This window comes from Podarcis tiliguerta (genome assembly GCF_965153285.1).
Source record: "Podarcis tiliguerta genome assembly, chromosome: 7".
NCBI lineage: Eukaryota > Metazoa > Chordata > Lepidosauria > Squamata > Lacertidae > Podarcis > Podarcis tiliguerta.
The window spans coordinates 720,945-744,217 of record NC_139540.1 but is presented as its reverse complement, the minus strand read 5'-3'; the positions used below and the strand labels follow the sequence as shown (position 1 = coordinate 744,217).

The window sequence follows — 23,273 nt, the reverse complement described above, 5'->3', positions numbered from 1 at the left end:
ATCTGACTTGCAGAGGGCAGTCTGTTCTCCTGAGAAAGAAGCATACCTGTGTCCTGGGGGTCGTGGAAGACTTGAGGCTGGCCGTCTCTGATCAGCTTCCCGCAGAGCTTGAGATATTCCGTGGAACTGACCGTGAACACCTGGAGCTTGCCGTGAAGGGATTCCACTTCCGCAGCGTTGCCAGAGTCTGACCTAGTGGCATCTCCTTCCTCCAGGTCTTCTTCACCGTCCTCCTCGCTCTCAGGAGACGCTGCTTTCCTGGTCATGTCCTACAACAGGAAGCACTGCCATTATTAGAAGGTAGTTATCACCTTGCCAACAAAGGTCCGTATAGTTCAAGCTCTGTAATGATGTATGGAAGTGAGAGCTGGGCCCTAAAGAAGGCTGATTGCCAAAGAATGGATGCTTTTGAATTCTGGTGCTGGAGGAGACTCTTGAGAGTCCCATGGACTGCAAGAAGATCAAAGATGTCCATTCTGAAGGAAATCAGCCCTGAGTACTCACTGGAAGGACAGATCCTGAAGCTGAGGCTCCAAGACTTTGGCCACCTCATGAGAAGAGAAGACTCCCTGGAAAAGACCCCGATGCTAGGAAAGATGGAGGGCACAAGGAGGAGGGGACGACAGAGGACGAGATGGTGGGACAGTGTTCTCGAAGCTACCAGCATGAGTTTGACCAAACTGTGGGAGGCAGTGGAAGACAGGAGGGCCTGGCGTGCTCTGGTCCAGGGGGTCATGAAGAGTCAGATACGACTAATTGACTAAACAACAACAACATATAAAGCCTGGGAAAGACATCAAAGATTGTTAGAGCCCAAAACACCATGTGGATATCACCATTAGAGGTATTATCTGTTAAAAAGAAAAATACGGAAGGCAAATGGGCCACATATCAGCAATTAGTAAAAGATGATCATACGGGTCAAGACCATATGAAGAACTCAGCCAATACTGTAATAAATGGCTACAATATTACCAAATTGATTACCTATTCAAGCACGATAAGATTACTGGATTTGGCAAAGAAGAATCAAAATTACAAACTGAGTTATTAAAAAAAGATATTATCTAAAATGTATAATCTATTATTAGAATGGGAATTAAAAGATGAAGAATTATGATTAAGTGGGCCAGAGATATAAGCCACACAATTCGATTAGACCAATGGGAGAAATTATGGAAATATGTTATCAGATTCACAGCCTGCGTCACAATTAGAGAAAATATAATGAAAATGATATACCAATGGTATTTAACCCCGGTTAAATTGGCGGAAATTTATAAACAGAGATAGGAACAATGTATCATATGTGGTGAGAATGTGCGTATATCAAACAATTTTGGAGTGACATTCAAGAGGAATTTTAAAAAATGCTTTAAATATCATGTAATGAAAAACCAGAGGCATTCCTCTTGGGAATTATATCGACTGACATTCCTGCCACTAAGGAAAAAGTCTTCTTATATGCAACTGCTGTGGCCAGAATGATTATAGCAAAAAATTGGGAGAAAAAACTCCCTCAATAAGAGAATGGCAATTAAGATTTTGTGAATACATAGAATTAGCAAGACTTCCAGCAGCGGTGAGAGGCCAATCAGACCAAAAACAGATAGAGGAGTGAATTTGAACCAGAATACAAAAAAGGGAGGTGCGAGGAAGTCGAGGAAATAAGCTAATGAAAGATTTGGATACAAAAATTTGGATTTGTGTTTTTGTATTTTTTACCTATGTTGTATTGTTGTATTGTATTTTCTTCTTTTCTTTTTATTTCTTTTTGTTGTTTATGTATTGTTTGTTGAATTTGTGTATTGTTCTTCTTTTACTGTTTTTCTTTTATAAGTATAAAATATTTAATAAATATTATTAAAAAAACAAAAACAAAAACAGATAGAGGAGTGGACTTGCGTGAAGGAATACATTAAAAAACATTGTTCTGGTATTAATACAGTCATACCTCGGGTTACAGACGCTTCAGGTTGAGTTTTTTCGGGTTATGGAACGGGTTACTTCCGGGTATTGGGGGTCGCATATGTGCAGAAGCGCTAAATCACGCTTTGCGCAGAAGCACAGAATCGCAACCCGCGTGTGCACAGACGCACCGCTGTGGGTTGCGAAGGTCAGAAAGTCCTTCCTAATGTTTAGTAGGAATCTCCTTTCTTTCCATCAGTTTGGGTCCTACTCTTTTGGAGCAGAATATTGCTCCACCTGAACCCTGCAGGCACAGGAGGACGGCCCCCATCTCAACTGCGTTTCATGCGTGTTTTGTGCAGCAGGTTCTCCCCCCCCCCCCCGGCTAATGCCACTGAGGACCTGCTGCCAAGGCTGCCTCGCCAGGCAAAGCAAATGCCAGCCCCTCGCTCCTCCACCCCAGCGACTCAGTCCTACCTCCAGGCTGGCGCTGAACTCCAGCTGAATCTGCTCCTTGGAATACTTATTCCGGGCCCGGACACAGATCAGGCTAATATCACGGAGCTTCGCCTCCTTCTGCCTCTGCAAGGCGCTGATCTAGACAGGAGAGAAGCAACAAGGGGGGAACTGAGGCACAAGCAAAACTAGATACAACCACAAGAAGGTTGGGGGGGGGGGACAGACGGACCAGGAGGGCTTTCCCAAGCAAGGGGGAAACAAGGAGGACAAAAAGCAGCCGTGCCCGGGCTTGGAGGTGGCAAGATACAAGACTCACTCTGAATTCCTTCTCCAGAAGGTCGTGGTGTCTCTGGAGCCAGGTTGAGTCGGAGCCATCGCATCCTGGTCTCTCCCGCGGCGATGGCTGCTGCTCAAAAACACACAGAGCGTTATCATCTGTGGCTTGTGATAGCAAGAGAACAAAAAGCAGCTGCTGCCCCAAAGGCCTGGCAAGAGTTTAGCCTAGAGAAACTGGGTTTCTTCTTGCCTCTGGGCCCTCCCCAGGAAGAAAGCACGTCGCTGGCGCTAAGCCGGGTCTTCGTTGCCATACGGCATTACGCAGGGTTGCAGGAATATCCAGCCTAGCAGGGATCAGGGCCGGCCCAAGACATCTTGCCACCTGAGGCAAACCACAAAATGGTCCCCCCCCGCCCCGCCCAGCCAGGGAAGAAGCAGGGAACGAAGATCAACACCAGGAACAAAGAGAGAATAAAGATCTATTTCATGATCCTCTGCCCCAGGGATCCTGCGGCCTCCCCCCCTTGCCTCATGGGTGGTCCAGCCCTGGCAGGAATCACACACACACAATTCACACAGGTGAAAGAATTCTGCTTTGCCCGGTGCCAAATTTGAATTCTGAGTTGTTCTTTTTAAACTACAAAATTGAGATGGCCGTGGAGAAGGTGGCGCTCCCTCGACTCAGATGGGCCTTGCGAGACATCAGTGGCATCTCCTGCTCTTGGTCTGTTCATCTCGCAAGTCTTAAAAGCAGGCTCTGTCGGGAGGCGTGCAGAGTTTGGGCTCTCCCAACACAGAAGGGGCTGTCTTTCAAGAGGGGCAAGCAAGTCTGGCCTCCTGGGCCCAGATTCACCCCTCCAAGAGACAGCCAGAATGCCACCCTGCGAGGCCGTGGGAATAAGGGTCTCTTCCCCCTCCCCAGCACCAGGAGGCACAGCCCCCCCCCCCCGACTCAAAGGAGGGAGAAACGCAGGGAGCTTTGCTCAGGACCCTCAGCAACTTCCAACTCTGCAGTTCTGCGATCTCTTGCTGCAGCTGGTTCAGCAGGGGAGCAAAGAAGGTTTCTGAAATGGCACATCCATCTCAGCCAGGGGGAAACCCCTTTGATGGCGGGTCTTTACAAACCTCTTCCTGCAAAGATGCGTAGAGCCTTTCCTTCTCCCTCTCGGCTTGCATTTTCTGATTATCCAGCTCTCTCACTTCATCTTCGATGGGCTGTATCTCGCCTCTCAAGTCCAGGTTCCTGCAAGATTTGGGTGACTGAGCACTTTCATGGGGAGCCAAGCCTCCTCTCACCAGAGAGTCCACTTTAACCACTAGTGTTCCAGCAGCGCTGATGGGATGACAGAATCCTTGGCTACCCAACAGCTCAATGTCCTCCACTTGCTTTAGACTACAACTCCCATGATCCCTGGCAACTGGCAAGGTTGGCTGTGGCTAATGGGCCTTGTAGTCCAAAACACCTGGGAGGGCTCCTGTCTCAGAGCATCCTCTGTCCCACTGGCCATTAAGCAGCCAGCCAAACCCACCCTCCCCTTACGGTCCAAGCACAATGCCCAGGCAGCCTGGGATCTTTAAATCATCAACACAGCAGCTCACAATGGCCAAGAGGAGCATAAACCGGGGTTACCTGACTATATCTGTAATGTTGAAGCTGTCGGACTTGGTGCAAACAAAAGCCACGCTGCCGTACAGGCCGTCCATCAGCAGCTGCCGGCGCACACTCGCACTCAGGGTCTCCTTGGCCGTCTTGTCGTCCACGGCTCGGGTGATGCTGGCCACCACCCACACGGCACGGCAGTTCTTCAGGTACTGCGGGGCAGGAAGGAAGCGTCTGCTAAGCCAAGGCGGCTCTGCCGACACGCAGCAGACCCGCAACCTGGCGGTTTGAGCAAAAGCAACGATACACAACCGGGATCATGCCGGGGAGAAACGCTCCGGGGTCCAGGAGAGCAAAGATGTTGGCTATTTGCAGATTAGTTGCGCTGCAGAAGGCGTGCCGGGGAGACCACACATTACAAGGAACCCAAAAGTAACTTTGGCTAGGTTTTAATAACAAAAACAAAATCTCCTTTTACAATACAGTGGTACCTCGGGTTACATACGCTTCAGGTTACAGACTCCGCTAACCCAGAAATAGTGCTTCAGGTTAAGAACTTTGCTTCAGGATAAGAACAGATATACTCCAGTGGCACGGCGGCAGCCCTCATTAGCTAAAGTGGTGCTTCAGGTTAAGAACAGTTTCAGGTTAAGAACGAATTAAGTACCCGAGGTACCACTGTATACCCAACCACCAACCCATCCACCAGGGTACTGAGATAGCCAGGTGCCGCTCTTTATATACTACACCCAACAGCTTAATTAACTTAACAGCCCTTTTATACTGCTTCACAGCTGTAAAACTAGGTCACGTTATTTGCTCCGGCCCTAAAAGAAATACACATCTTGCGGAACCTTCAAATTTAAAGAGACCATTCAACAAACGCTTGTCCAACCCACAAACCCACGGAACCAGTTCCCCACCTCTTTGGCCACGCTGTCTCTGGCCGCATTGGCGTCTCGAACACCGGGCAAGTCCACCAGCACAGCCCCCGTCCTCAACACTTCAGCCTTGGCGAGACGGATCCGGACGCATTTCACAATGGGCCAAAACTCCCCGCCTTTCATCTCCCGCAAATTGTCCGTTCGGGAATCAATGAACCTCTCGATGGCGGCGCGAAACTCTGTCGCCTGCGAGGGAAACAGGGAGGTCAGCCTCCGAAACCGGCCTTTTCAAGATACGCCTGGAGGAAGTCAAAAAGCTGGAAGGGACCCCAAGAGTCATCTATAATAGTAGTAATAGTAGTTTATTATTTATACCCCGCCCATCTGGCTGAGTTTCCCCAAACCCCCTGCAATGCAGGATCCACCACTAGCCCTTCAACTGGAGGACTCGGTTTCCCTGATACGAAGCCAGTCTTCTCTGCTTACACTGACGCAACAAAGCCGATTTCAGAATTTCAAAGGTACACGCCAATCAACGCTTCACTTGCCGTCTCAGCGCAGATGTGCTTCACCGTCCCCAAGTGCTGCGTCACTTCCTTCATCTCCTCCAGCTTCTCCAGCTCATCGACTCTCCCGTAGACGGCCTTCACGCGGCTGTAGGCGGCCCCAGCTTCCGTCTTGCGATCCGGGCAGCGCCTCTTCAGGTGGCCAAACTTGTCCTTCATGTCTTCAAGGAGAGCCTTCAGCTCCTTATCCCACTCCTGCAGGAGGGGAAAGCACGATGGAGAACGGAAGAGAGAAATTAATAATAATAATTATTATTATTATTATTATTATTATTATTATTATTATTATTATTATTATTTTATGTATATCCCGCCCTCCCCAGCCAAAGCCGGGCTCAGAGCAGCTAACAACAGTAAAATATTTCAAGTAAAATTACTTGAAAAGCAACTCCCATCATCCCCAACCAGCACAAAGGCGATGGGAGCTGGGAGTCCAGTCTGGAGGGCACCAGGTTGACAAAGGATGCTTTTGAATAGACTCACAGAACCCTGGAGTTGGAAGGGACCCCACAGGGTCATCTAGTCCAACCTCCTGCAATGCAGGAATCCCAGCTGGGAAGTCCCTGGCAAACAGCCCCCCAACCTCTGCTTGGAAACCTCCAAGGAAGGAAGAAGAGTTTGGGTTTGATATCCTGCTTTATTGCTACCCAAAGGAGTCTCAAAGCGGCTCACATTCTCCTTTCCCTTCCTCCCTCTGTGAGGTGAGTGGGGCTGAGAGACTTCAAAGAAGTGTGAACAGCCCAAGGTCACCCAGCAGCTGCATGTGGAGGAGCGGAGACGCGAACCCGGTTCCCCAGATTACGAGACTACCACTCTCAACCCCTACACCACACTGGCTCTCAGGAGAGTTCACAACCTCCTGAGGGAGACCCTTCCGCTGTCAAGCAACTCTTACTGTCAGAAAGTCTTTCCTGAAGTTTACAGGGAATCCCCTTTCTTGTAACTTGAATCCACTGGTTTGAGTCTTATCTTTCAGAGCAGGACTAAGCAAGCTTGTTCACTCTTCCATGGGACAGCCCTTCAGATATTGGAAGATGGCTCTCCTATCTCTTCTCAGTCTCCTCTTTTCCAGGCTAAACATACCCAGCTCCTTCAACCATTCCTCATAAGGCTTGGTTACCAGACCCTGGATCATCTTCTGCACACCTTACAGCTTGTCAATACATATATATGTTTAATGGCATTATGATTGAAATAAAAAAATTAAGGTCATATATATGTATATACACACACACACATATGGATGCGGGTGGCGTTGTGGGTTAAACCACAGAGCCTAGGGCTGGCCGATCAGAAGGTTGGCGGTTCAAATCCCCGTGACGGGGTGAGCTCTCGTTGCTTGGTCCCAGCTCCTGCCAACCTAGCAGTTCGAAAGCATGTCAAAGTGCTAGTAGATAAATAGGTCCCGCTCCGGTGGGAAGGTAAACGGCATTTCCGTGCGCTGCTCTGGTTTGCCAGAAGCGGCTTGGTCATGCTGGCCACATGACCCGGAATCTGTACACCGGCTCCCTCGGCCAGTAAACGAGATGAGCGCCGCAACCCCAGAGTCAGCCACGACTGGCCCTAACGGTGTATGTATATATATATGAATGATAAATATTCATAACTGCATATATAAACCACATGTCTGAAACCCCACAGAAAAGGTCCAGAAACCATTTTGTCCCCCTCAAATTGACCTCAAACATTTCTCTGCAAGGTCGAAGGAAAATGGAAAAGCCTCCCCATTGTCTTTTCTTTCACAAATCCTGCCTTAAGGGTATATCTATATATGAATAGGGTGAGCCTGTGATCTGGCTCAGGAACTAAGTATTTATCATCACAAAAAACTAGCCAAGCTCCCCAGGGTATCCAATCAAGTGACCATTAACAGGTAACCTGCCAGTCAGGAGGTAAACAACGCACTCAGATTTCTGTTGTAGACCGCCTTTTCTGTGATGTAGGTATGATGTGTCTGGGGGTGGTCTTGGACTCCAGGGCGGGCAATTTAAAATGTCTATATAAGGGCGGGCACACCTTTGTTCTGGGCCCTCCTCCTTTCCTGTGTGTGAGGGGAGCACCCTGTTGCAACAGATCAATAAAGATCAGGCTTACTAGCTGCTTTGCTTCTCAATATTCTCTGGTTGGCCTCTGTTATTTTCTCCGACCGATGGAGAACCTACAAAGGACTCTCTAAGGGCTCTTGTGTCCCCCAGAAGGGAATAAGGGCAGATTTTTGTTTATTACATGATATTGGGGCAGTTTTATTTACCATTCCCTCCATAACAATCCCAGGCTGCTTTGTTCCCCTCCGCTCCCCACTAGCTCCTTCCAGGTTGTCTTAGCCTCCGGTGCCCCCACGGACCCCAATTCAGGAGACCAGCCCCCACAGAAAAGAGCCGGGGGGACCCGCCCCCCAACCGCCCAACCTACCTCTCGGGAGAGAAACTCCACATCCGCCTCGTAGGGGCTGCTCCCCTCCGCCCGGGAGACCTCCACCACCACAGCGGTGCAGGCTCTCATGGCTGAGGTGGGCAGCACGGCCTCCTCATCCAGAAGGGCGTTCAGCAGGCAGCTCTTCCCTGCCCCTGTGTTGCCCACCACCGCAATGTGGGTCTGGGGCATCTGGGTGGCCTTCTGGAGAGACGCAACCTGCTCTCTTCAGGGGAGGAAGAAAACGAAGAATCAGCAGCCAGCAGCTTCACTCTAATACACACACAGTTTAAATTCCATTGAAGTGTGATTACCTTTTCAAACAGTTATCTTTGTGGGTGTAATGTGGGAAATGGGTGAACCCGTGTCTTGAGCAGCCCAACCAGCCTCATTCCTGGGACTATTGGCACCAGGTCCCAGGTTTGGTTCCTATTCAAGGAATCCATTTCAGCCTTCATGGCATTAAGCCATGGCTCAGCCTCTTTAGAGGTTAATTCCTGCACCTCTTTGAAGCTTGATGGTTCCCATACCTTCTCTGAGCTACCAAGAACAGCAGTTGCTGTCTTAGCAAACTCATCAGCAAATCTTTGGAGGTTTGCCTTTTGTGGCCCTTTCAGATCTGCGTACTAGAGGCGAGTCTTCTCCTCTTTCTTAGGAGAAAAGTGGCCAGTGGTGAACAGTGGTTCTTCAAGCTCAGCGTCAGACCCATCAGATGGTCCGATTGAGGCCTTTGCGCTCTTGTAGTCTGCTGTGTCATCGTCGTCGCTGACCCCAGCAGCAGCACCGCCCACTGAGCTGGAATCCAAACTCTGATCATCATCCTCTGCTTCCTCATCATCCTCTGAGTAACTCTGGAAAATTCCCACATTCCCTCCCCCACTAACATCTGGGTTAGTTCAGGGTTCTCACGCCAGCTGCCCTGGGTGGCCAAGAAGCAGTCCAAGGCCAAAGGGCCTAAGCAGGCCTCCTCCTCTCAGAAACCGCTATGAAGTCAAGGCTGCCTTCAGCAGCACTGGCAAGAGGGAGGAGGATTTGCTCAGAAGAGGAGATGAAGGGGACAGGCTGTTTGGTTCAGAAGAGCATGGGGAGCGAAGGGGCTAGTGGATCTCTCTTGTGTCTTTACACGGTTTACTTCTAAGACCAGAACAACAGTAGATTAGTTCATGATGTACCAGCATCTCTTAAAAGTTTATGCAGCTAGGGTGTTTGTGCTTGAGCCATGAGACGATAAACACTTTATACTTTGAACCGAACCTAGTGGGAAAGGAGGTTTTTTAACCAGGAACTCTGGAAAAGGCTGGCTCCTGGGATGCAGGAAGACTCTAGCTGTGCAAACTCTGCTGATGACATCTAAGCCACACCTCACCTGCTGGGCTCTCTAACTCTCTCTCTTTCCCGTGCAAGATTTACCATTATTTAGTAAGAAGGCAGGTTGCTGAAAGTATTGGAGCCAAAGCTGACTCATTTAATTAGAGAAAAACTATTGCTAAAATGAACTCACGATATTTAGGCTTGAAAACTGGAAAAATACTGGTTTATAGAAGGTAGAATAAATAAAAAATTGTCCAGTAGCACCTTAGAGACCAACTAAGTTTGTTCTGGGTATAAGCTTTCGTGTGCATGCACACTTCTTCAGATATCTGAATTATTTTTTTCCAACTGAGTCAGACCAACACAGCTACCTGAATCTAGAAGGTAGCATAGTTAGACGGTATCATGGAGCAAATGTTTTGATTAATTTTTTTATGTAACTGGCAGAGAGAATGAGAAGCCCTTTTTCTTTTCCTTTCTTCTTCTCCTCTCCCCCCATACATGCTTGTCTCTACCATTTTCTTGTTTGTATACATTTTTTTTTTTATCTTGTATCAAAAAAAGCTGTAATAAAAATTTACGGGCAAAAGAAAGTGGGAACCTTTTACCTCCACTTCTCCATATGCAGCTGGTCGATCCCTTCCAGGGACTCCAGGGACCGCAAGATCTCTCCGAGGACAGACTGGCACTCCTGCAACTGAAACTCAACGTCTTGCTCGCAGGATGCCCAGTCTTTTGGGCCATCACTCTGTGCTCCAGCACCATAAGGCCAGCGGTCGCTCTGTGACTGGGTACCAGAAGCCCCCGGACGGTCTCTCAGCCTGGAGGAAGAGCCTGCGTCTTCAGAGCCCGCGGGGGAAGGGCAGGGCACAGACTCATCGTCGGAGGCCCCCTGCTCCCCATCCAACTGGCCCGTCACCTCAGCCTTCCGAGGTGCAGAAGGCCCAGCACCGTCTCCTGACACGGAGGAGTCTCTTTCGGAGCCCGGAGAAGGAGGACAGGCCACAGATTCATCGTCTGAGCACACGCGCTCCATATCCAGCTGCGAGCTCAACTCAGCCTCTTCTAGCCGACAAGGAAGGAGCAACCGGTCTCTGTTTCCAAAGTCTCCAGAGCTTGTGCAACCCTCTGGCTGGCTGTTTGCTGAGGCTTCGGGTTTATGCAGGACTGTGATGACTGGGGAGCAAGCCGTGGGGTACTCTGTGTCGCAGCTGGGGCCGCCCTGCCTTTCTCCAGGACCACACGGGTCCTTTTCTTCCTTGAAGCTCAGAGAAACCCAAGGCGCACCTGCTAAGCAACCCAGAGCGCCATCTTTCTGTTTTGAGGGGCCGCAAGCAGGCACCTGACCGCCAGGCACACCTGTGACCGGCAAGGGCTTCCCTGGAGCTTCTTGTGGGGGGCTGCTGGAGTCCTCAGGTCCTTCCCATCCTGCCCCACAGCTGCCGCCGATCAGGTCCTGCTCAGGATCTTTCCCGACGCTCTCAGCCATGCTGGCAGAACCAGGATCCTCAGAGGAGGGCAGAGGCGAGCCTGGTCTGTTCAGCGCTAAGGGATGCTCACCGGGATTGCTCACCTGAGTTGGGCTGGAGCAAGAAGCAGCCAGATCTTCGCTCTTTACGTCACCCAACATGGGGCAGCTGGCTGGCTCACAAGCAGCAGCAACAGACAGTGTCCTGGAGGGAGACGAAGTGAGATTTCCACCGCCGCCTGGGCAGAGATGCTCTTCGTAAGGCAATTTCCTCTTCAGCGGCGCCTGGGGATGTTCCAGGCCTCTCCTCGCATCAGGAGACGAGAATGCAGAAGGCGGGTCAACACCAAGGTCACACTCCACATCTGAGGAAAGAATTTTGGAGCAAGGTGGCTGAAAGGGTTGCGGTGGGACCACTGGAAGCGATCCTAGAAGCGTTCCTCCGCCGTTCCCTTGGTTCCATAAAACCACCCTCAGGTCCCTCTTACCCTGCGCTATAAAAAACATTCTTCAGAACAGCAGTTTGCACGACTCACTCAAGAAAACACAGTAAAATTCAGAACAGCAACTATGAATTGCAGGCTTTTTTAGCAACCAGTGAAAACTATTCAATATAATTAATTCAATAGAATTGATGGAGCTTTGTCCTGGGATATGAGCTTTTCAAAGTCTGATAGTCGTTTGCACTTCCAGAGCCCCCCTGCTGCTCCATTGTGTCCCCCTAGGTAACCCCCCCTAGGAGGCAGCACTGCCCACCTGGCTAACCACTGGTCTAGACCCCTTCCAGTCTGGGACTCAACTGGCCTTGATGTCCTGATGGCCTTTATCCAGAGAGGGACGGTGGAGGAGTGATTTCTACAGTGTCTTCCAGGGGCTTCCGACACCCTCTGCCACGGTGGTCCCTCCTGAACCAGCTCTGCAAGGTATGAACTGGAAGCAATGCTCTTCCTTTCCCTTGGCAACCAGTGTGGAAGAGCTCCCAGGTGCCACCCAAGCCAAGACAAGGTGGGCTGGGTCAGCTGGTTACCTCTGGTGGGGTGGTTTTCCTAGTGGAGACACCAGGAGCTCCTCCTCTGTAGTTTAAAATGCACCACCACCTGACTCTCCAAGCACAGCAGCATTCCTTTTCTGGCAGCCTTTTGAATAGGTGACATTTGTCACTATGTCTATGTGCAGACAAATCACACGATCCTGAGACTGCACCATTTCAGACTCCAGAGAGGAAGTCTGAAATTCCCACGTACCTAGAAAGAATGGGTCCAAGCCATTTCCCACTTGTCCCATGATTTTCAGGCACTTGTCCCAACTTTCCCCCAGAAAACCTGCTCTTTGGAGCTGAATTGGAGCAAATGTCATTCCGGAGAAAACTCAGCTGACATTTGCTCCCATTCAACGGTAAAAAACAGGTTTTCCCAAGAGAAAGAGGAATGGCAAGTGCAAGCCTGGATGAGCCCTAAATTGCCCTCCACCTCCCATTGCCTAATAATAAGAATAAGAATAATATACCACCCATGTCACTGGGTTGCCTCAGCCACTCTGGCTGGCTCCCAACAAAAATTAGTAAAAGCAAAATACAGCACCACAGGGCTGCCCTAGAGAGACAGGCCCAGTCCGTTCTGCCTCCCTTCCCCCTTCAGAAGATGTTCTCGAAACCTACCTTGGCATGAGGAACCTCCAGGGCGTCTCTGGAGAAGGGCCCCCTCTGGCCTCTGACCAAGGCCCCCTGTCTCCATTTCCATCACCACCTCTTCCTCCTCCCCACCAGTTGTGGGGCTCATAGAGGGGGCAGCCCATCCAGACCCCTCTCCGCTGGGAGCCTCGTTGCCGCCCTCTTCCTCGAAGGCGACACCCTCTTCTTGGAGGTCGTAGGCGTCACATTCACCGGGAGCAAAGCTGATGGGATAGTCAGGCTCAGCCGGGGGATCGCCGCTAGGAGTTGGGGTGCTCTCCCTGGGGGACACAGGATGATGGGACGGCGTCTGCGGGTCTTCGTCAAACCAGTCCATGTCAGAAGTTTCTGGGCCGGAAGAAGAATCTGGTTCCACATTTGCCTCGGCCCCCTTCCCCACCCAGTCAGAACCCCCTGTGGGGAGCCCATCGCCTTCTGCCCCAGAAGCGCCCCTGCCAGGCGGCCTGGGAGAACGTTCACAGGAGTGAGATTCGGCTGAACTGTTGGAGATGTCAGAGAAGAAAAAGTCCATGTTCTTCTGACTGGGAGCCCTTTCTGCCTCAGGGGACTTTGCGGGAGAGCTAGGAGGAGAATTCTGTCTCCCCGAACACACAGACAACTGGAAGCTCTCCTCTTCCGAGAAATAGGCGTCCCACACGCTCTCCGGAATAGGGTCGGACGTGTCTTTGTCTTGTTCATGAGAGAGGTGGCCTGACTGGCCAGACGGGGCACCAGGGGTTGAGCCTGGTTCATCCAGGGAGGGGTCCTGAGACTGGACTTTGCTGACTCCCTCTTCAGGTGAGCTGGGTTCACCTGAGCTTGGACGTCTCCCAGCCTCTATGATCTCGGCCGACTGGCAATCCTCCCCTCCAGCAGTTTCAGCTTCTTCTACCTTTTCGTTTGCGCTCGCTGGCTCATCGGAGCAAAGTGTGTTTTCAAAGCACCCTCTCGCCTTCTGGGCAAAGCTCTCCCCATTCTTCTGTTCTGCTTCGCCCAGGGACAGGGTTGCCTGGCTGTCATGCCGGTTTGGAGGCTTCCCTGCAGCTCTGCCAAAGTGGCCTGGAAGCCCTTCTGGGTTCGGAGGAGCAGGAGGCGTCATAGTCAAAGGGTGCAGGTCAGGTGTAGAAGCCCGAACAGAAACCGGATCCAGCAGGCAGAGCCTCTCCTCACACAACGAATCATTTTCCAAGCTGGTCATCCTGGCGGCCTGATCTTCACTGAAATGTCTTTTTCTGGAGAAAGAGGCCTTTGACTCTTCCTCTTCCTGCAAAAGTCTTCTGCAATGCCCTGAGCCATCAAACTCCCCAGAAGGGTCTGAACCACCTTCCACTTGGCACCCATCTGCTGGGCACGGCACTCTTCCCATCTCTTGATGCTGGAGTGATGGCGCGTCTGCTCCTCCCTTCAGGAAACCTGCATCTTCTCCTGGAGCGTGGCTGGTCTGTCTTTCACAGCCCGAGTACTCTCTGATTGTTTCTCCAACTTCAAGAGATGCAGCTGAGATCCCCACTCTGGGCTGGCCAGGAAACTCACCATCCGCCAGCCGATTGTCTTGAACAAGATCTGAACCAGAATCTCCAGCCAATCCTCCAGGACTCTCTGGCGCTTGATCCTCTGCACCAAATTTGGCATCGCCTTCTGCCAGGCAAGGAGATTCCACAGGAAGGCGGGCGAGATTGACAGCCACAAGGCCAGCTCCTTCGACAGCTCGATCCTCCAGCTCCTCTCTCACCACGGCAGTTCTTGGCAAAGGAGGAGATTCCACCCCCACAGCCACCTCTGGGTTGTGGGTCTGAGGTACAGCAGCTGAAGCATCTTCTGGGTCACAGCACACCTCATCGGGGGAAGAATCGTTTTGTTCCAAACCAGCATCCAACATCCCCGAACCCTCAGCACCTGCATCACATGACTCCCGAGCTGTGGATTCCTCAGGTAGCTTCCTCCAGGCCTCGTGGTTCTCTGACACACTGCCTGAGTGCCAAACTGGACTTCTCCCTCTCTGAAGGTTACCTCTGTCCTCCTCCTCCCTTCCCGCTTCAGAGTCAGAGAGGAGCAAGCTGAGCTCATGGCCACAAGAGGACTCTGGGACCTCTGCAGGATCAGTGTGGGGCTCCCTTGGGGCGTCTCCAGCAGTGACCCCCTCTCCGGCCCCAGGGCTCCCAGAGCCAGCGCTAGGAGTGTCCGACGGGAGGCTGCCTCTTCCCTCGGTGCCATGGCAGCTCTCGGGGGTCTGTCCAGGCCCAGCCCCTTCCTGCCCAGAGCGGCCCCTTCCGTTCTCTCTTTCTGGGTCTGCCTGCTCAGCAGCCCCGTCTCCTTCACAGGCTTCCTCCCAAACGCTGCCTTCCATGCGGGAGTCTTCAGGGTGAAACAGCTCTCTCCCCACATCGGTTCCCCGGGCCTTCACTGCAAAGTTATCTTCCAGATCCTCAGGGCCAGGAGGCTGCAGTTGTTGCTGACCAGGCCCAGGAGACTCTTGCTGGCGTTCCAGGTGGGCAGAGGTCCCAAGAGGCTCGTTCTGGTCAGGATCCACCTTCGTCCCATCCGAGCATCTTGCCCTGACACCGCACTCTTGGGCCTCAGCTGCACTTTCTCCATTCGGGTCCATTCCGTCTTCACTGTCAATGCCACCTTGGTGGGCCAAAAGGTGACCCTTTTTAGCTTCCAAGCTCCTTCCTGCTTCCTTTTCGCTTGCCTGAGAAGACACCTCTGTGTTTGCACAGTCACTTTCTGTGTGTGGGACCCCTCCCTCTTCAAGGTCATCTCCACTTATCTCAGGAGGAGGAAACTCCCTGGTCTCTCTTCCCACCGAGTCTGGAGAGGAAGGCGCCCAGTTCCCACCAAGGCTCTGGAGGGTCCCTTGAGCCCTGGCGCTGCCAACCATCTCCTCCCGCACCGCATCTGGACTCGGACCTCTCTCCAGGCCACCTTCTCCATTGGCTTCATCTTGGCCACCAGCTGCCCTGACGCTCCTTCCTTCCTTCTTCACCTCCCTGCCCTCAGGAAGATCACTGTTGTCCATCTCCTCTTGGCATTCCATCTCACCGATGACGACACAACTGGACTGTCCGGACAACCCAGCCACTGACGCACCACCGGTAACAGTTTCAAGCGAAAGCCCATCATTTTCACTCATCCCTCCTTTGGCCTCAAGGATGGAATCAGTGGCACAGTCCTCTGGGCCTCTGTCAGGTCTGGCACACGTCTCCTCCACTCTCCGTTTGCTCACAACAACAATGCCCTCCCCCCACTCTTCAAAGGGAGGGGTCTTTCTTTTGGAAATGACCCCACAGAAAAGCTTCCCATCGACAGCCTCTGGATGTCCAAACGTTTCAACAGACTCTTCAGGTATGGCCCCTCCTGCCCGGGGACGGGTGCTTGAAGGCAATGCGGCCACCACAGCAGTCCCCTCTTCATTAGTATCTGGTAGATCTCCTGAAGACAGGATCTCCTGTGTTCCTCCAGAGGATGCCACAGGATCCTCTTCTACTTGTGGGAACTCGCCCTGGGCCTGCTCATTGTCAGATGGGGCACCTATTGCTGAAGTTCTGGGCGGTTGTTGAAGGAGCCCCTCCGTCACCACCTCCGTGTTTAACTTGCTGCCGCCATCACAAGCCATTCCGCCGGGGTCGTCTTCTTTCAAAGGCTCTGCAATCTCTACACCCAACTTCCTTCTTTTTGCACACTCAGTCTGGGTTCCCACTTCGGCATAAGACCGTTTTGCAACGCAGGCCTTGCCACTTGCAGCCTCTGAAGCCCCCGAGCCCGACTCTGGCTCAAGGAAACTGCCACCTCCTGCAGCAGCACGACTGTCCATCGCTAGCAGGCTGGCATTTGCACGGGGCTCCATTTCCATGTTGTCACTACTCTCAGAAGCCCACCCTTGCAAGCTGATTTCGTCGTCACTCCTCCGTGTCTCACGGGACAGGTTCTTTGGCAGCAAAGCGGGGCTCTCAGAGTCAAACTCCTCTTGAGTCCACTTTGCAGAAGAGTCACTATCCAGTAAGTCGCCATCTGTTTCTTCAGCAGAAGAAAAGTCATCAGAAGCTCTGCTCGCTGCATCCAGCTCAGCCTCTCCTGATTCAGCAGGGAGCTGTGCCAAATTCTGCACAGTGAGGTCACTTGCCCTGCTTTCTGCCCAGCCAGAAGCTTCAGGTAAGGCCTTCTCCCTAGACGTCTCCTGGTGTTCTTCTCTGGGGCTCTGAATTTCCATTCTGACTTGCGCCTGGGCATCATGTCCAGCTGTGTCTTCAGGGCCTTGATCCACCTCCACCTCCCTCATCTCTTCAGCGTGGTCAGAGTCACCGGGAACCAGCTCTTCTGTGCTGGAAGCAGAGATCTCAGAACCTCCCACCTGAGAGACGTCTGGGACCTGCGGCAGATCCTCCGGGAGCCCGGCTGCTGCCTTAACTGATGCTCCGCTTTGGGGGTCTTCTGCAACGGTTTCCTCGCTGCCACTTGGGGTGGAGGGGTTCTTGGATTCTGGACTTCCCTGAGAGAAGGGGGAGTGTGTCGCCTCAAGGCTGCTCCAGGGAGAAGATTCTGCAGTGGCGCACGAGCCCTCCCCAGGCGAAGCAGAACGCAGAAGCGGAGCGACAGGCCTGGGAGCCTCTCCTGGGGCAGAAGGAGGCAATGCCCCCAGCGTTGGCTGACCAGGTGCTTCTGGCAAACTGGAAGCCAGATTAAGAGAATCTATGGCTGCTGACCATGTAGCTGGAGGCAGGAATGAAGCTGTGGAGGATGGATTGCTGATGGCCGGACGTTGGTGGGCAGAGCCAGGCAGAGCACCAGGTGGGTCCCCTGGGAGTGTGGGTGCAAATCCCATCCTTGAGCTCACTGGCACTGGTGCCCCAGCAGATGCCAACGCAGGAAGCTAGATGGAAGAAAGAAAGGAATCAAGAGGTTAGAATGGAGTGTGGGTTACTCACTGCAAAAACAACTTCTGTGCAGCACCACGTGGCCCCTGAAGCTGGGGGTTGTGTCCCTCTATCAGCCCAGTCAGGAAACCTCCTTGGTTATTTTGCATAGCTCCTCCTCCTGATGGCATCTTGATTGAATGATGGGTTTACTTATGAGCTGAGCCTAAAGCAGCTTTACAGCAAACGTTCAAAACAGAGAGAACTGGAGATACAAATATGCAACAGACAGAGCATGTCAGCAGATTTAAAAATTTCTTCAGTTTTCCTTGCTGGCGAGACCCTACGGCAATTTGAGGACCTGTGAATTCAGCCTATAGAGCAAAACAACCCCAACTGGGTACCAACCTGCACTGACCTAATAAACAAGAAACACATTGGAACGTGTAATGGGAGAACCTAGAGAGGGTGCGGATGTGAGGATGGCTGTATGAAAAAGAGGAGAGTTTGGATTTGATATCCCGCTTTATCGCTACCCGAAGGAGTCTCAAAGCGGCTCACATTCTCCTTTCCCTTCCTTCCCCACAACAAACACTCTGTGAGGTCACCCAGCAGCTGCATGTGGAGGAGCGGGGAATCGAACCCAGTTCCCCAGATTACAAGTCCACCGCTCTGAACCACTACACCACACTGGCTCTCGTTTATGGCCCCATTTGCCATAAAAAGGCCTTATCAGAGAAAGCAACTGCATCGTAGACATTCAGCCTCTGTGAAACCAGGGAAGCTTTCAGGCTACCTAAAAGACCTCCTTCCTGTGGGATCAAAGATCTTTGGGGCAGGAGCCTAGCATCCCTGCCTCAGGTGCCCCAAAACCTCCTATCTACTCTGGCCCTGTCTTAAATTCCCCAGGACATTATACTTAAGGAAGCGAATGCAGACACAAGGCTAAGAGGGCCTGCTTCCTTGCGCATGCCAGAGAGTGGGGGACCTCCAGGCAAGGTCCTGATTCAGCGCTGCAGGGGTCCTTGCGTGGCCCCCACCTGACCAGGTCGCCTGTGGGGGTTGTCACTGGGATTGACTCCCCGCCCCCCAAGTGCTGCTTTACACCCACCCACCCCACTGTTGCACCCATGGAGAAAACAAGATGTCTGCGGTTTTCCATTTTACCCTTCGGGGGACGGGTCTTCTCTCTCCACACAGGCCTTGCACTTGCTCCACACGGCAGCTGCACGGCTCAAACTGAAAAGGGAACCGAAGGAGGGAGGAGGAGGATTAATTAACATCAGAAGAGCCCTCCTGGGTCAGCCCAGCCAGTCCAGTCTCTCCCCAATCAAATGTTGAACATTGCTATTTCCATGCCCTCCTGGAGCTTGCAGGAATAGCCCACACCAATAAAATAACTGAAGGTGTGAGCAGGGCAGAGGGAGGGCGCATGGGGGGTGCCCTCTGGCCAACTGCAGGGAGGGGGGTGAGCACACCCAGGGACTCGGGGCCACACCAAGGAGAGCCACAGGACTCGTGCATGGCGAGGGGGGTGGACTAGAGGACCTCTGGAGACCCTCACAACTCTACAATTGTATGATTCTATCTCAGACAGACAGATAAATGTGCAAAGGAAGGCAGAGTCCTACCAAGTAATAAAAGGGAGAATTTGGCTGCCGGACGCGACTCCCGGGGTTAACGCTCCTCCAGCACGGATGCCCAAAAGTAACCGTATCGCCTTCTTGCAGCACTACTTTCTCTGCGTAGAAATAAGATTTGAAACAATCAGTTTAAAGGTTTAAAAACAACAGCAAATCTCCTTTGGCCATGCTTCTGATCCAAAAGCAAATACCCCAGAAATATGTCTGTTTTTTTCCCTTTTAAAATACTGCTTTTACCTGTGAGCTGCCTTGAGGTAGTTTATTATTATAAGAATGAGAAACACCAGCCAGCCCTCACCAAGCAAAACGATTATTTATTTATTTGCCATTTTATTAAATTTGTATACTGCCCTTCATCTGTGGATCTCATGGCGGTTCACAACGTAAAGGACCAACTCTTCCTGATGCAAGGAGAAAAACCGCAAGTGTCTCCGGACAGAGCTGGCTCCCGGCCTCTAGAGTGAGATGGGCGCACAACCCTAGAGTCGGACTGGACTGGCCCGTACGGGCAGGGGTACCTTTACCTTTTTTTATGGACCTTGTATGGGACGCGGGTGGAGCTGTGGTCTAAACCACTGCGCCTCTTGGACTTGCCAATCAAAAGGTTGGCAGTTCGAATCCCCAGGGTGAGCTCCCGTTGCTTAGTCCCAGCTCCTGCCCACCTAGCAGTTCGAAAGCACATCAAAGTGCAAGTAGATCAATAGGTACCACTCCGGCAGGAAGGTAAATGGTGTTTCCATGCGCTGCTCTGGTTCGCCAGAAGCGGCTTAGTCATGCTGGCCACACGACCCGGAAGCCGTTCGCCGGCTCCCTTGGCCAATAAAGTGAGATGAGCGCCGTAACCCCAGAGTTGGCCACGACTGGACCTAACGGTCAGGGGTCCTTTACCTTTCTGGACCTTCAGGGGAAGCAGGGACAGGTTGCCCACCTCTGCCCACATCAAGAGCCACCCAGGGCTGGAGATTTCAGGGAAGAGAGGACTCTCGACGGCCACAAGCCAGAATGGCTCTGCAGCCACAGGAAGTCCTGCTTCTGAGTCCCAGTGGCTAGAAGAGGGGAGAGCTGCTCTTGGGTTCGGATCCTGCTCGCAAGATCCCCCTGGGGGCACCTGGTTGGCCACTGGGTGACTAGATGGACCACTGGCCTGTTCCTTTGCTCAAGGTCATTTGCTGCAACCTGACAGCAGTTTGGCCTCCCTTCTTTTCCAAAAGGTGCTCAGAGAAACTATTTCCAATACAGTTGTACCTTGGAATCTATTCGACTTCCAATACGTTCAGAAACCAAGGCGCAGCTTCCAATTGGCTGCTGGAAGCTCCTGCAGCCAATCAGAAGCCGCGTTGGACGTTCAGGTTCCAAAGAATGTTTGCAGACCGGAACAATCACTTCTGAGTTTGCAGCGTTCAGGAGCCAATAAGTTTGTCTCGCAAGGCGTTTGGGATCCAAGGCATGACTGTAATTATCTGAAGCACATCAGACTTGGGCATGGGTTTGCCTGAGGCCACCCTGTGAGGTCCACAGCTGTGCAGCGACTCAAACTAGACTTTCTAACATCCAGGCAGCACCAGCGCCCTGCCGGGCACTCTCTCTCGCTGCTGGCAGACTTCCTCTGAGCTTAACTCTTTGGGCTTGCTTCATCATGTAGAAGGCTCCTGTCCATGTAGAAGGACTCCTGTCCATGTAGAAGGACTCCATGTAGAAGGCTCCTGTTCTTTCCCTAAAGAATCGGGACTGTTCTTGCTTGCCTGGCAAGGCCATTTATTGCGCTGGGGGTTTCCAGAGAAGTGAGAGAGGATGGTGCCGATCCAGGTGCGCTTGCGTGGGGAGCCCGATGCAGGAAGAGTTGCTAATCTTCTGAACAAAGATGGAGACCCCCCCCCCCAACTGGGGAACCTGGAGCACAGAGTGACTCTGGGCTGGCACAGATGCGTGCAAACCATACCTAATTCTGATTTCTGCTAGACATGACGCTTGTTGAGATAACCTAGATAGTTTGTTATGCCTCCACGACTAAAGGAACATGTTCTCAAGGGGGAACATTACAAAAGTCACCACCTGGAGATCTTTGGATCTTCATCCAATATACAAATTTATGTGATATACAAATTTAATAAGAAGAAATAATTTAACAAAGTGTCCTTGTGTCCTGGCCACAGCACTCACTCACCGCTGATCCGGACGTCATTGACATACACCCCGGTTAGGCTGGAATCCACGAGCTTGTAGGCCCCAGCCGTGCGGATCACCCGGGCGTGGATGCGGGAGATGTATTCGCGACTCCTCTGGGCAGCAGAGCTGAGGAAGGCGTCCACGGCGGCCACGCTCCGGCCAACCAGCGTGACGGTGTTAGGAAAACTTGCAGGGGAGAGAAAGAGAAAGGGGGTGGGTGGGCGGGCGGGGGGTGGACAGCCTGTATATATTTTTCTGGTACTGGGTGTCCTGTTATTGGACGGCAACAGAGGTGTGTGTGTGTGTGTGTGTGTGTGTACAGGGAGGAAATCAATACAGTGGATGCTCTGGTTGCAAAGGTGATCCATGCAGGAAGCATGTTCGCAACCTGTAGCTCTGTGTCTGCACACGTGCGGGTCGCGATTCGGCGCATGCGCTGAAACCTGGAAGTAAACCGTTCCGGTACTTCCGGGTTTGGCACGGTACGCAACCCAAAACCACACAACCCAAAGCATCTGTAACCCGAGGTATGACTGTACTGTGCAATAGGACTGGGTGGTATCTGGTTTTCAACACTGTGATATATCGCAAGTTAAGCATCACAATATATCAATGTCTGAAATAAAGATAAAGCTATGTAGATGCATTGACTGGCTTCATGCTTTTTCCCAAATTGTGTTTTTTGCTAAACACACACACACCACAATTTGTGGTATGTTGCCAGGTCAAAAATTATGAAACCAATACCACGCTATGGACTTCAAACCAGTTTGGGATGAAATATTGATATACCGCCCAGCCCTCCTGTGTGATCCCCACAGTAAGAACCAGCAGGACGTGGGCGCTTTCCCACCACAAGCATGAAGTTGCCTGCAGTTGGGGGGGAAAGGGGGGAAAGCAGCCATTGCTGAGCTCCTCGCTTTTGCATTTCGCCAGGCCGCCCCCTTGATGCATTTTGCACCTGGTGCTCCCAGCACTTCCTCAAATGCTGAAATCTTCTCGCTGGTCCAGAAAGCCTGGCAGCCTGAGCAAGGGAAACGCCAGAGAGGAACGTGGAGGTGAACAAAGCAGGAGCGCAAAGAGGCCGGAAGCAGGGCATCAGGTCTTCAAGGCAACCCCAGCAGTGTCTGGCACAGAGAAAGGCCCTCCATGGTGTGATAAACGAAAATCTGCCCTTATTTCTTTATGGGGGACACAAGAGCCCTCTTCAGAGTCCTTTTCAGGTTCTCCATCAGTCGGAGAAGATAACAGAGGCCAACCAGAGAATATTGAGAAGCAAAGCAGCTCGTAAGCCTGATCTTTATTGATCTGTTGCAACAGGATGCTCCCCTCACACATAGGAAGGGAGGAGGACCCAGAACAAAGGTGTGCCCGCCCTTATATAGACATTTTAAATTGCCTGCCCTGGAGTCCAAGACCACCCCCAGATACATCATACCTACATCACAGAAAAGGTGGTTTACAATAGAAATCTGAGTGTATTATCTCCTGTCTGGCAGGTTACCTATTAATGCTCACTTGATTGGATACCCTGGGGAGCCTGGCCAGTCTTTGGTAATGATAAATACTTAGTTCCTGAGCCAGGTCACAAGCTCACACCCTATTCATATCGTAAATGTGCTCTTAAGACAGGCTTTGTGAATGAAAAGACAATGGGGAGGCTTTTCCATTTTCCTTTGACCTTGCAGAGAAAACATTTGGTCAGTCTGGGAGCCAAAATGGTTCCAGGGCTGTTTTCCTGTGCTGCTTGAGACATGTGGTTTATAGATTTATGTACGTGTTTGCTTGGTACATTTATGAACATTTATTATATACATATGACCTTAATTTTTTTATTCCAATGGACACAGCCCTCAGCCGGGACCACCCAGGCTACTTACTGGATGAAGTCAGCATGGTCTGGGGCTGCAGCTCGGCGGCCGATCCTGCGCAGGTGACAGGGTCTCCGTCCCTCACGGCAGGGCTGGCAGGGGGCTGGCATTTCAGGAGAGTCCCGCTTGCTCAGCAACCGACTTGCAGGAGGGCAGGTGCGTGGAAAAAGCAGCCAAGGTTTCTGTT

General features: G+C 51.8%; 2 protein-coding genes across 2 annotated transcripts in view; both read right to left on the bottom strand.

Moving 5' to 3' along the window:
- Positions 1-17,622, bottom strand: part of NUGGC (nuclear GTPase, germinal center associated) — a 31,809-nt gene extending 14,187 nt beyond the window's left edge. Inside the window, exons 1-10 of the mRNA XM_083448970.1 lie at positions 12,542-17,622; positions 10,025-11,249; positions 8,106-8,331; positions 5,676-5,888; positions 5,167-5,373; positions 4,274-4,455; positions 3,769-3,886; positions 2,684-2,773; positions 2,386-2,505; positions 47-269 (exon numbers count right to left, since the gene is read on the bottom strand). Coding sequence (XP_083305096.1) covers positions 47-269; positions 2,386-2,505; positions 2,684-2,773; positions 3,769-3,886; positions 4,274-4,455; positions 5,167-5,373; positions 5,676-5,888; positions 8,106-8,331; positions 10,025-11,249; positions 12,542-17,375 — 7,438 coding nt within the window. The 5' untranslated portion in view covers positions 17,376-17,622. The remainder of the gene's footprint in view (positions 1-46; positions 270-2,385; positions 2,506-2,683; positions 2,774-3,768; positions 3,887-4,273; positions 4,456-5,166; positions 5,374-5,675; positions 5,889-8,105; positions 8,332-10,024; positions 11,250-12,541) is intronic.
- Positions 17,623-18,963: 1,341 nt separating this feature from the next.
- LOC310681386 (uncharacterized protein) lies at positions 18,964-23,266 on the bottom strand. Its single transcript, XM_083449114.1, has 3 exons — positions 23,096-23,266; positions 21,214-21,401; positions 18,964-19,147 (listed from the first exon to the last, which is right to left on the bottom strand). Exons 1-3 carry the CDS (start codon positions 23,194-23,196, stop codon positions 18,996-18,998), a joined length of 441 nt encoding a protein of 146 aa, XP_083305240.1. The 5' UTR covers positions 23,197-23,266; the 3' UTR covers positions 18,964-18,995.
- Between the last annotated feature and the right edge of the window lie 7 nt (positions 23,267-23,273).

Bases quoted from the DNA above. Each gene is read 5' to 3' on its own strand.
- LOC310681386 (XM_083449114.1), bottom strand. From the start codon at position 23,196: ATGCCAGCCCCCTGCCAGCCCTGCCGTGAGGGACGGAGACCCTGTCAC. The intron at 21,402-23,095 runs GTAAGTAGCCTG...CTCCCCTGCAAG, and splicing joins GACCATGCTGACTTCATCCA to TTTTCCTAACACCGTCACGC. The intron at 19,148-21,213 runs GTGAGTGAGTGC...ATTTCTACGCAG, and splicing joins CAATGACGTCCGGATCAGCG to AGAAAGTAGTGCTGCAAGAA.